This window comes from Musca vetustissima, unplaced genomic scaffold (genome assembly GCF_032173495.1).
Source record: "Musca vetustissima isolate MV318-11 ecotype Yass unplaced genomic scaffold, APGP_CSIRO_Mvet_v1 utg11625, whole genome shotgun sequence".
Taxonomy (NCBI): Eukaryota; Metazoa; Arthropoda; class Insecta; order Diptera; family Muscidae; genus Musca; species Musca vetustissima.
Genome location: NW_026885638.1, coordinates 536,343 through 549,480, shown reverse-complemented (window position 1 = coordinate 549,480; position 13,138 = coordinate 536,343). Strand labels below are relative to the sequence as shown.

At 37.1% G+C, this 13,138-nt stretch overlaps 2 protein-coding genes across 3 annotated transcripts in view; both read left to right on the top strand.

Moving 5' to 3' along the window:
- Positions 1 to 13,138, top strand: part of LOC133332863 (uncharacterized) — a 48,678-nt gene that overhangs the window by 28,376 nt on the left and 7,164 nt on the right. For both annotated transcript variants that reach the window (XM_061541233.1, XM_061541234.1), the window contains exons 3-11: positions 8,809 to 8,906; positions 8,975 to 9,832; positions 10,091 to 10,623; positions 10,814 to 11,254; positions 11,321 to 11,742; positions 11,975 to 12,122; positions 12,194 to 12,410; positions 12,469 to 12,683; positions 12,748 to 12,911. In XM_061541233.1, the coding sequence (XP_061397217.1) occupies positions 8,809 to 8,906; positions 8,975 to 9,832; positions 10,091 to 10,623; positions 10,814 to 11,254; positions 11,321 to 11,742; positions 11,975 to 12,122; positions 12,194 to 12,410; positions 12,469 to 12,683; positions 12,748 to 12,911 (3,096 nt within the window). The remainder of the gene's footprint in view (positions 1 to 8,808; positions 8,907 to 8,974; positions 9,833 to 10,090; positions 10,624 to 10,813; positions 11,255 to 11,320; positions 11,743 to 11,974; positions 12,123 to 12,193; positions 12,411 to 12,468; positions 12,684 to 12,747; positions 12,912 to 13,138) is intronic.
- Positions 487 to 1,197, top strand: LOC133332865 (uncharacterized). The gene is made up of 3 exons (XM_061541236.1): positions 487 to 664; positions 732 to 886; positions 954 to 1,197. Exons 1-3 carry the CDS (start codon positions 487 to 489, stop codon positions 1,194 to 1,196), a joined length of 576 nt encoding a protein of 191 aa, XP_061397220.1. The 3' UTR covers position 1,197.

The window sequence follows — 13,138 nt, the reverse complement described above, 5'->3', positions numbered from 1 at the left end:
CCATGACCTTGATATGCGCATTATATTTAATGTATTTAAAAAAATTATAAACACACACACACACACATTGTATCCATTAATGTGAGTGAGTAATCAGAAATCAATCAAATATCTTCCTACAGCCATGCGGAAGCTTAATGACAGATAGATAGATACAGCCCAATGCTGAGTAAAAATAAACCAATTACAAATATTGACCTTGCTCGTAAATGTTTATTTGTATTATTAGTTACCATTGATTAATTTGATTCGAACAGCTGATAAAGAAAAAAATACTTCAGTACCATGGAGGGTCCATCGAAAGATAACATGAAGTGCGTTCGAAATGCATCGCCAGTGTGAGTGCCTGATATTTGTTCGAACTCAAGTGTGATTCACAAGCTTTGACAAATGAAATGGCATGAATTTATAAAAGCCTGTACACCATAGAATCGAGTTAGGATACCGTTATTGTCTAAAAATCCGTACAGTCCACAACAAGTTAAAATGCATTTGAAATCTGTTCTGTTAACAGTTTTGGTTATTGGCCTTTTGGAATCGATAACGGCCAATACAGCCAGGACTTGTTATTCATGCAAGGGCATTAACTGTATGCGTACCTCGGTGCAACCAACGAAACAATGTTCGGATCCCTTGGATATTTGTGTTACCGTCTTCGATAAATGTAAGTCCAATGAATGAAATAATACAGAATTTTACTAACAAAACCCCCCTAACTGATTGAATTGCAGTCAATGTCGTTCAAAAGGGTTGTTCCTATGAAGTACCCGAACATTTAAGGCGTCGCTGTGATGACGATACTGCCGAATGCCACAAATGTAACACGGATCGTTGTAACAATTTGGGTCAAGCCGAGTTCAATTGTATTCAGTGCAATTCTAGCGAGGTGACACGATCGAACATAGTTTAGTTGTAAAACAAGTAACGATTTACGATTTTCTTTTTCCCGTCAGGATTCTAAATGTTCTTCAGCTCCAGCTGAATTGGAAGTAACACGTTGCGGATCACCCACGGCACCCAACTCATACTGCTATGTCCAGTACGATGGTAATGTTGTCAAACGTGGTTGTTCCACTAGTGTGGTCGAACAGCAGTCTTGCTATGCCAATGCCAATTGTATGTTGTGCTTGGCTGGTGATATTGATGGCTGCAATGCTGCCGATTTTACACCTGGATCTAGAGCTTATCGTTTGTAAATGTAAATAGAAATGAATTTATTGTAACAATTTAAAAAGTAAACAAAAAACTTGAAAATAATCATAAAAAATTCAGAAATTAGCAATTGATGTCTTTCTAAATTTTAAGATTTCGGATATTTTTTTGTAACTTTTGAATCGGATTTTGTGTTTATGCGGTCGCAATGGTTGAGTGTAATTGATATTAAGTAAACATTTCTATAGACATGAAAATAGTTTGTAATTAATTATACGGTTTTTCGTACGACCATGTGTTGTGTTGTTTACAGTGACTTCAAAACTCAATTGACCAAATGAATTGAATTAACTCGGGAACATTTTCGTGCGATCGGTATATACCAGTTTCGACGTAAATTATCACAATATGATGGATTGTCATCGATGAACTTGATGGTAGACACTCACTTAAAGATGTCCAAAAATAGCCGCTATTCCACTGAATATTGATATCGTGCGTGAACTAATGATGTTAAATCGTCATGTGACATACAGTGTGACAGAGGAATCCTTTCCATTTTCGCAACCAGCATATATAGACCTGTTAGGAGATGAAAACCTTGCTATATATACTCATATATCCGAGGCAAAAAAGTTTTTTTTGACTTTTAAAATGCCTACAACTATATTGAGAGGAAGTTTTCTACCCATTTACTTCATCTAGGAAATGGGATTGGATTTTTAAAAGTAACTACATCGAAGGCAACTATATCGGAAAAGGGATACGAGAATATGCATAGAATCTCTTTCTGAGTCGATATGTGCATGTCCAAAGTACAGGTCGCTTTTATTATCAGAATTGGATGAAATTTGACACAGATCATTTACTTGGCCCAAGGACAAACCCTATTGAAATTAGGAAAAATCGGTTGAGATATTCATATAGATCCCATATATATGTATATTCTCGTCTCGACTGGCACAACATTTTGCACAGCGTACAGAATTAGGTTCAGATTGATGTCTGCGAAGTTTCAAAGTTCTCAATTTTATAACCTAAAAACGAAAAATTGTTTTCAAAATTCGAACAAAATTACAAGTGGTTCTGCAATTGAATATATTATCAGATGGTTGGTTTTAGTAATAATAATATTACGATACAAATATCTACCACATTATTTCCCGGCAAAATAGAAAATGTTTTTTGTCAGCCCATAAAAAAACAGTGGTGATTTGAAATCGAGAATCTTAACGGTTGGTAGTAGAAAATCAGACTTCTCCGATATTTCCAATTTAGTATCATCAGTATTTTATAACTTACATTATTTGCATTGCAAGGTATACTGTCCCGCATTTGCTACAGAGATTTCCAAAACATTTGTCCCCCGCCACTGCATTTCTTGAGATGTGGCGAAACAACCTCGCTCCATTACACTCGCTGTAAAATTTCATTTGTATTTGAATTTGAAATAAATATTTAAATAATATAATCTTACGTTCACTGAAAATCGTAATGCACTCTTTCCATACCGTTGTCTCATTGATTCCAGAAGTCATTCCACAGTCCATACCCCTCAAGTTCGAATGCCAAAAAATATTACTAATTTCGATTATCATCAAAAATAAACTGATCAGACACATCAAATAAATTTTTATAATTGACTTGATTTACGTTAAACTTCCAATATTCACAAACTTTCGGGTTCAACGTTGAATTAGAATGTGAAAAAAAATTAAATATTTTGCTCGATGTGCATCGGTATCTATTCAAATTTATAGGACGGTATAAATCGACTTTGGCATGTACATAAATACAAAATAGCACCTTGCAATTTGTAGGAAGAACTTCTCTTTTCTTGAGAATGATTAAATTTTTAGCTGCCAGAAATCTTGTCTCTCGAAGTGAAATACCTCAACTTTGTACTTACACCGACCCCACTCCATTAAGTATTTGCTTATACCAACTAACATGCTTATTTTTTTATTTTCGAAGATCTTTGCGAAGGAATTTTCGACATGCCATTGCAAAGTGTAGCGCCCACGAACCAACTAATAAAATTACAATCTTAGACTGACTTATAATAGACTTTTTTCTTTGCGATACTGGACACAATAGACATTTTATATGAAAAACGACAGTGCGAGCATCCTCCAACAACAATTTGCTTATCGAGTTGGAAAAATCACAAATTTAAAGAAATTGAATACAATGGAAGTCGTTGCAGCTACCGGACTAACGATTGCAATGTCAAATTGAAAATTGTAACTGCGCCCAGTGGCAAATAAACGAGATTATTCTAAATGATAGATCTAGTGATAGATGTTTTCAAGATGCATTCGAACTTTTCAAATATAGGAGAATTTTGTATTGTTTTAATGGACATGAGACCTCAACTTTCATCAGCGCAATGTCGATTACACATATTGAATCACCAATACATATGAGGGTATATACAGGGTGAAAATGTGCCTCATCGAAATATTGATTTTAGACTCCATGTTTCTTTGGACCAAATCCGTTTCAGAAAATTTGGAGTCGATTTACACATGTCCGTCCGTGGTCCGTCTGTCTGTCTGGTTGGCTGGTGCGCACGATAGCTCTCGAAGGGAATGGTGGATTTCATCCAAACTTTGCACATCTTAATATTTCTTCCAAACTTAGTTTAAGTTCGAAGATTTGGAATATCGGTCCACTCCTTCCAGCACTTCCCCCCCCCCCCAAAATTGTGCTAAAAATTAATTTTATAATAACATGCAAACGGACTATCTGATTTTAACGAAACTTTGTACAACCTATTATCTTTACCAAGCCAAGATTAATTAGGAAGGTCCACTTCTTCTGGTACCTCCCCCGCAGAGGATCTAATATTTCAATATTTGTAAATCAAATATCCGGCTAATGGAATGTGCGATTTGAACCAAACTTTTCACAACCTATTACCTTTACCAAGCCTTGATCAAGTTTGAAGATGGGACCCATTGAGCCACTCCTTCTGGTACCTCCCCACAAAATGGTGAAAATTGTGCTAAAATTAATTTTATAATTTAATTTATATTTTATCCAATTTTAACGAAACCTTGTACAACCTATTACCTTTATCACACTAGATCATGTAGGAATATGGGACCCATTAGTCCACTCCTGGTACCTCCCCCACAGAGGGTCAAAAATTTCAATATTTATAAATCCAATATCAGGCGAATGGAATGTCCGATTTGAACAAAATTTTGCACAACCTACCTCTGTGTAGCTCCGAAGACCTTCTCCGCAAACCATTGGGTGAGGGTATATATATGTCGGCAACGCCGACTGACACTTTTTTACTTGTTGTAAATTTATTGAATTAAATTTCAGATGAATCCGTGGCAAACCATAACTTAGAATTCATACGAAACTAATTAGTGTACATAAGGTTTTCTGACAAGGCATCGGATAAAAAAAAGTGGAAAAGCGCGACGAAAATATTCATGACATAGAAAATCTAATCATTTAAAATCTTAAGAGCGACATTTTCGTATAATATTTGGTGGTCAGAAATTCTAGTCTGGTGGTATTTGGTTTACAAAGCCAAAAAATATGCACAATGACTAAAAATCGTCGGAGGATATGTTTTACAAAATTATTCCTCATTTGATTTGATTGAAAACATGTAATCTTCAAAATAACCTGCAATACCCACATACAACAATTTATTCAAACTTTTCCCGGTTTTACAAAGAGGTGTGTATTTTATACCTTTTATAATAAATTACATAAAACAATGATTACAGCAATAAATATGCCACACACAGAATTGCGATTAGCCAAACTAGATGATGGCGGTATCATTCCACCATTGCAGGCACGGTCTGGGCTAGAAAGACACATTTCACAACGATCGTCCTGTTGGCATTTAAGTTGATCATCCAGTCTGTATAGGCAACCACTTTCACTTCGACCATTAGTAAGTGTACGATAATAACAATAGGTATTTTCTCCCTCAGGTACTGGACAATGGTATTCCAAGCATTCCTCGTTCTTTAGAAAAAAGAATCGAATTTTTAATATATACATTTTACCCAACGTACCGTTTTTGTGATAACTTACATTCTTTGCATTGCAGTGTATGCACGTGGCTGCTCCCCGGTTGTTACAGAGATTTCCAAAACACATGTGACATTCTTTACTTGTCGCAGCGCCGCCAGTACATTTCTTGAGATGTTCCTCGGGTATTGTGGTGAAACAACCACGCTCAATTACACTCACTGTAAAATTGGTTTTTAATTACTTATTTGAATTTGAAATACATATATTTTCGTAATATAATCTTACATCCATTGAAGATGGTAATGCACTCATCCCATTTGTTGGCACACGTGGTTGTCTCATTGATTTTGGAAGGCCTTTGACAGTTAATGCCCTTACAAGTGTAACAGTCGAATGCCAAAGATATATTAACAACTGCCAATAATATCCAAAACAGACTGAGCAGCCACATCGAAGAAATTTTGAAGCGATTCAACAACATATTTTCGCTACGGACTTGACTTGATTTGAATTAAACTTCCGTTATTAACAACCTTTCGGTCTCGACACTGAAATAGAATGTCAATGTAAATCAAATATTTTTGCTGGATGTGCATCGGCATCTATTCAAATTTATAAAGCGGTATAAGTCGGCTTTGGCATGTGCATAAATTCAAGATAGCACCTTGCAATGTGTTCGTAGAACTTCTTTTTTTAGAATTTTTCAAAACCGGAAATCATATATTTCGAAGTGGAATCCACAAAAATTGTGCTGCAGGAACCCACCCCATTAAATATTTGCTTGTATATATGTACATGAATTGTATTATTTTATAGTGGGGTCTCTAATGTCGAACATGCCACCCACAGTGTGTAGTACCCTCAAACAAATTAATAAAATTACAATCTGAGACTGACTGATAATAGAAGATTTTTTTGTTTGCGATAATGGACACAATAGAAGTTTTATACGAAAAACGACGATGTGACACATCCTCCAACAACAATTTCCATATCAGATTGGAAAAAATCACATTGAATACAATGGAAATCGCTACAGCTAGCGAACTAACGAATCTGAAATTACAATGTCATATTTAAAATTGTAACTGCACCGAAGGGGATGGAAATAAAAGTGATTTAAATTATGAAGTGGTAGATGTTTTTAAGATTAAAACATTTGAATATTTCAAATATATTTAGGAGAAAGGAGGATGTTATATTGGTATAATCATTAGATAGAAGTTGACTTTACATAGCTCCAATTGACTTAAGTCGTTAAATTTCATTTACACTTGAACAGCTAAAATATCGGTTGCAAATATTGAATCAATGGCTATGCGTTCGAAATTTAAAAATATAACTTGAACTAAATAACGGAGTCAGAGGCCCATCATCAGATTCACGTCAAACACATTTGGTACGCAGTTTTGTGTTTGGTTATTTTTACATCCTGCGCCACATTGTTGTTGTTGTTGGGTATTATGTCTGCGTAGCTAAATACCTAAAATGGTTGCCACCTTTATATGGGGACAATGTTAAAACATAGCCCTCTACATTGTAAATTAACCTGGAAAGTTAAATAAAAAAGGACGATTAAAATAGATTAAATGGGCTGCATCTTTATGTGGAGGCTACGTCAAAACATGGACCAATACTACAAATTTTTCCTAAATATATTTTTCACCCAACATTAACCTGGACTCTAAAATTACAGCCACTTTGGTTAGAATATCCACATAAAACCTTGAGTGACATGTGGCACCGTATTGTTGAAACCACATATTCTCCAAGTCTATTCTTCAATAGCACTAAAAAATAGTTATTATCTGACCGTGACGATTCCCGTCCGTCCGTCTGTCTGGCCGGATGGTTCGCAAAGTTTATACATTGTAATATCTTTCAAACTTAAATCAAGTTTGAAGATGGGTAATATCTGTCCACTCCTTTTAGTACCTCCTATACAAAATTGTCAAAATTTGGCTGCAATTAATTTTTTTCACGCAAACGGTTTATCAGATTTGAACTGAACTTGGACCAACCTAACTGTACAATGTTGAAAGATGGGACCCGTCGGTCTACACCTTCTGGTACCCTCCCCACAGTGTCAACATTTTTTTTTTAATTGCTAGTCCAATATCAAGAGAATTGAATGTCCCTTTTATTTCAAATGTCCGAAAATGGATACCATTGTTTCATTGGTACCTCCCAATACAAGCTGTTTGTAATTTCATTGAGTCACGCAAACCATATGATGTGGATAGTCGCCAACACCGACTGACACATTTATACTTGTTGTAGTAGGTTTTGATTATCTTTAGATAGCTTAGCGATCCATTTTCGTCAATGACAGACTTGCAAATGAGAAGAAAGAAATGGTTAGTGCAATTCAATCCCACACTTATGAAACCAAGAAACCCATTAGTTATAAAATACCGAATTTGGGAGGGATCATTGGGTCTATAAGAAATATTTACAATTTTCTACAAAGATGTGTTTCACCCTTAATTAAAAATGCGATTAACATTTTTGTATATGGAATTTGTATCAAAACTTGTTCTAACATCTCAGGAGCTGTGTATGCGCGAAATTTCAAAGCTCTATATAAAAAATTGCGATCTCCATCGTGATTTTAGGAAATTCTTATGAATTAGGTCTCTCAAATTTAAATATTACCAAAGTGAAAACTCACCATAAAACAACTGATTTCTTACATACTGACATGGTGACAAATTTTTACTTACAACTTATCGTTCATTTGCTGAAAGACCGGCATGATGCAAAATTGTTCAGACTTTATGATCTGTAAACAATCAGATTAACATCTCTTTCACACACTGATAGAGATGCTGTAGGAGATCCTCTGTTCCTTGTAAGCTGTGAGTAAATGAAAACCTAAAACACATTTTCTGATTTATGCCGATCTTGCTGCAAATGAGTATGTATGTTATCCTCTTTTTCAGGACCTTTGGGTAAGCAGATCAAATGTTGAAGATTAACAACAGTGCAGTTTCCTTTGCTGATAATTTTCCGTTGCGTCGCATTTTCAACACCCTTTATCGCAAAATTGCTTAGCTAATTTCATGGTTCTGATTATGACACAAACTCATTGTTTTCACATTCATTATTTTATTTACGGGTTTTTCTTTTACGCCATGTGAAGTTCTAACGCCCGAACGTGTGTACCTTCTGTAAAACCGTTCGCGGTGCTTAAACCTTACCTCACATTGCTGTGCCTTGCTTCGGTTTTGTTGTTTCTATTATTTTGTCAGAATGGCAGATTAGGAACATTGATGCAGTCAGCACTGAGTGCAAACTCATTATTTAGCTACTCACTGAAAATGGGGTTTTTGGCATTTTAGACTTCGTATTTACCACAAATGCAGGTCGTCGCACGTTTGTGTCTATGCAAGAAATATTGCTGTTTTTTTGTCCATTATTTGCAACACTTTGAGATCGAGACGAAGTTCATTAAAATTTATGTTTGCATGCTAAATATGCTTCGAACATAAGTAGTCTAATTAGATGTGAGCATGTAACAGGAACTACCAAGCAAGGTACACACACATATATATCTGATATCGCCTCATGTAATATGATGTTTAAGGCAACCATAATCATGTTGAATTTTCAGTAAAATGAGTTTTTTTTTTTTGGTTTGGCTTTCAGGGAGGTTTTCGTCTACAATTATTGGATAACTTTGAGAGGCCAATGATTGAGTTGACTCCGCAAGTCGATGGCAATGGATTCCTTAAACACGATTTCACGTAAGTATTCCGCAATGTTGCAGCAACGAAGATCATTTCCCTAATTGGTTGTTCACATTCGACTTTAGGGCTCAAAGCTATGAGGTCTCACTTCCCGCTGACATGGAATGTCGCAACTGTTCCATTCGTCTGCTGCGTCAAGCTGTGGAATGGTCCACCGATTATCTTTTCTGGTCTTGTGCTGATATTGATATTCTCACTCGCAAAGATTTCAGAGAAACGTGCTCCGGCAATGGCAAATACTTCCCTTCACGTTGTAAGTGTGAAAAGGGTTTCTATGGACCCCAGTGCCAATATAGAGATGAGTGTACCGCTAATGCCGATTGTGGTATCCAGGGAAAATGTATTGACATAAAAGGAACCACATTGCCACGAAAACAATGTTTCTGTAATTTCGGTTGGTTTGGACCGGGTTGTAATAAGAGATCACCCTACAAAACAACTGAAATGGACTTATCTGCATACTCGATGAAACAATTGTCACCCGATTATCGGATGTATTGGCGTTTGCTGGAGGAACAAAAGGAAATAGAAATTGTATTGAAAGTAAACAGTACAACATGGGTCGGTGTTGGCTGGAGACCACGATCATCGACTAAGGAATGTAAAAATTTCCCCTTAATTCGTGATATTGGAGACTTGACCACAACTATCGAAAGCTCCGGCTCCGCTTCTGCTGAACCAGAACCAAAATCCGAACCCGAGCCGTCATCAGAACCTGAACCTAAATCCGAACCTGAACCATCCTCTGAACCTGAACCTAAATCCGAACCAGAGCCTTCTTCGGAGCCTGAGCCTAAATCTGAACCAGAACCCTCATCTGAACCTGAATCCAAATCAGAACCAGAACCTCAATCGGAGCCGGAGCCAAAATCCGAACCCGAACCTACTTCAGAACCTGAACCTAAATCTGAACCTGAACCCAAATCAGAGCCTTCGTCTGGTTCTAGCCGCAGAAGACGTGATGTACCAGGTAAGTGTAACCCATTAATATTTGCTTTTCCTCTTCATATATATTTATCAATACAATACAGCGTGCTTAGAATACATTGCACAGTATTGCACCGCTGCACCTTTGCTTACAACTTGCACATACTCAGAAAACGCTCTCTCTCTCTCTTAATAATTCTAAACAAATATTAAACAGATACAAAACATGAGCCACAGTCACACCCCGAACCCACGTCTGAACCTGAACCAAAATCCGAACCGGAACCTACTTCTGAACCTGAACCCACATCTGAACCGGAACCGAAATCGGAACCAGAACCTTCATCAGAGCCGGAACCCAAATCGGAACCAGAGCCATCATCTGAACCTGAGCCTAAATCTGAACCAGAACCATCATCTGAACCTGAGCCAAAATCTGAACCAGAACCATCCTCTGAACCTGAGCCAAAATCCGAACCAGAACCATCATCGGAACCTGAACCAAAATCCGAACCAGAACCATCATCGGAACCTGAACCATCCTCGGAACCGGAGCCTAAATCTGAACCAGAACCATCCTCGGAACCTGAGCCTAAATCTGAACCAGAACCTTCATCTGAGCCGGAACCAAAATCAGAACCAGAACCTTCATCAGAACCGGAACCCAGATCAAACGGTAGACCAAAACCTAAGCCATTCTCAAAACCCCAACAAGAGCCCTCTGCTGAACCTGAACCAAAATCTGCACCTATCAAACAAAATGTAGCACCAGTAAAGAAGAATCCAGGTACATTTTCATCTCGTCCAACAATAACACACACCCACACACATAGCTTCGCCTTTGAAAACTCCTTACAATTTCCAGAGTTTTCATACCATTTCCATTAACTAACCACATATTAGCCGCTACAATACCCATGACTCTTCCTTTCTCTTTTCTTTAATTTCATATAATTTGTAAATATCTATATTTCCAGATGCCAAGTACAAATTGAATCCCTATACTCCCCGACACGACTTTAATCCCATGGACTGTACCGATGTTGTCATTGGTACTGCACGAGACATGTATAGCCGAATTGGCGATTATTACAGCAGAGATAGATCCACTCCACGTCTTGACGAAGTATTTGGCGGTAAACAAGATTTGACCCTAGCTACTGGCTACGAAAAGGACGGCGTCACCACAATTATATTCCGCAAAAAAATAACTGCAACCGAACCCACCGATCACTCCCTGACTGATGGCTTAACTCATGTAATTTGGGCCAGGGGTCAGGAATTCGACAAATATGTTCATGTACCACCCTCAGGTATGGAAGCTGATATGGATTCGATGAAAGAGTTCTATTACCAGGATGAATTGAAATATCATGGTCATAATATGCAACGCGGTGTTGCCCTAATCAACTTCTTCGGTAAGTCATGTGAAGCCGAGTAAAATTGACCAAATGTATAATGCAGGAAAAACATATTTATTTTAGAAAAAGAAAAGCCCAAAACAATCGATGGGGAACCGGATGAATCAGCAAATGTTTTGGACAATGATTGCTATGGTCACTGGAAATATCCCGCAAATTGTTCGCCACAGAATCACACATGCGAATACTATGCCTCGTGGGAGACCATTGGACGTGGCGATGAAATGCGTTGGCACATTGAAACTAGCAATACCCAAACATGGACCGGTATTGGTTTCAGTAACGATGAGAAGATGTCCCAAACGGATTCCATCATCGGTTGGGTTGATCGCAATGGACGTCCATTCCTAATGGATACCTGGATAAATGGATACTCTTCGCCCAAATTGGATGATCGTCAAGATCTTTACAATGCCGAAGGTCGCATTGAAAAGGGTGTTACAATTTTGGAATTTACCCGCAAACGTATTAGTAATGATCCACAGGTGAGCTAATTGTCATTTTACAACAGTGTTGAACAGAACTAAATTGAGAGTAAGTGAGAGATAATCATGAAAAATGGCTGACGAAAAGAGAATACATGTTTAGTCCACGCCGCTATCGTACAATCTGGTGTATTAGTGTTTTACACCCTGAATAATTTATTTCCGCACAAATCAAGACATCGATAATGAAATTAAATCCATTGTTCCTTATACAAATATTTTTTATTTGCAGGATCTATCATTTACCGATGATCATTGTCTCTATCTGTTCTTCCCCGTTTTGGGTGGGGCATTCAATGCTGTCAACAAAAAAATAAGGAAACATGAAAATATTCCAGTCGTGTCGCCAATTCGTGTTTGCATCAAATCTTGTGGAAAGGGTAAGCCAACTCAATTCCCAAATAATATTTTACAGAAATGTTGCAATTTTTGCATTTGTATCTTCAAATAGAATTGTTAGATGTCAGTAACGCTCCAACAACACCGGCACCAAATCGTTTAGTATACGCCGTTGGTGTTAAGCTGATGAATCTTGCGGAATCCTTTGAAGCTCCGGCTCCTGGTACAGACGAATTTAAAACATTGGCTGCTACAATTTCGGATTCATTCAATGGAGTTTTGAACAACATACCAGGCTATTATAAAACAGATATTTTAGGTTTTGAAAAGTAAGTACAAACAAAATATTCAAACGGTTCAATTTTCTAATATTTTTCATGTTTTCAGGGATGGCGCTACATCGATGATTGCTAAATTGCAAGCCATGTTCGATAAGGATGACTACGAAAAGGGTTATGCTGTCACAACAAACAATATTCCATTGGAAGAGTCCATGAAGAATGGCGAAGTTATTGAAATGGCCCTCAGAGAAACAATCGCCTCAGGCAAAGTTGGTTCACTGACCGTTGATCCACAATTTTTGGATTTCAAAGCCTTGGAATGTAAGTTTCTACACTCGGATAGTCTTATTAAAATATTAACAAAATATGTATTATTTTTTGGCAGATAAATCAATTTCCGATTCCGACGATGTTAAATTGTCATTCTTCGAATTGTCGGAAGTACGTCTGTATATTGTATTGGGTCTAATCGCTGCTTTGGTTTTCATAGCATTGATTCAAGCCTCGTGCACCATATACAAGACATCGCGAAAGAATAAATCGAATAAGGTAAGTAATATGTTTAGGTCATTTGTAAATACAAGCATACATATGTACATATATCAGTAGTGTGAAGACTTTAAAAGTATTTAAAGATTGTGGAGATTTAAAACATATTTGAAAAGCAAATAAGTATAACAATCAAGAAACGGAAGCAACATAGTCGCACTGTACTTTCTGAGTCGATTTAAGATTGTCTGTTCGTATCTCTGTCATATATTTTAGTAAAAAACTGC

Bases quoted from the DNA above. Each gene is read 5' to 3' on its own strand.
- LOC133332865 (XM_061541236.1), top strand. From the start codon at position 487: ATGCATTTGAAATCTGTTCTGTTAACAGTTTTGGTTATTGGCCTTTTG. The intron at 665-731 runs GTAAGTCCAATG...ATTGAATTGCAG, and splicing joins TGTTACCGTCTTCGATAAAT to TCAATGTCGTTCAAAAGGGT. The intron at 887-953 runs GTGACACGATCG...TTTTCCCGTCAG, and splicing joins TTCAGTGCAATTCTAGCGAG to GATTCTAAATGTTCTTCAGC.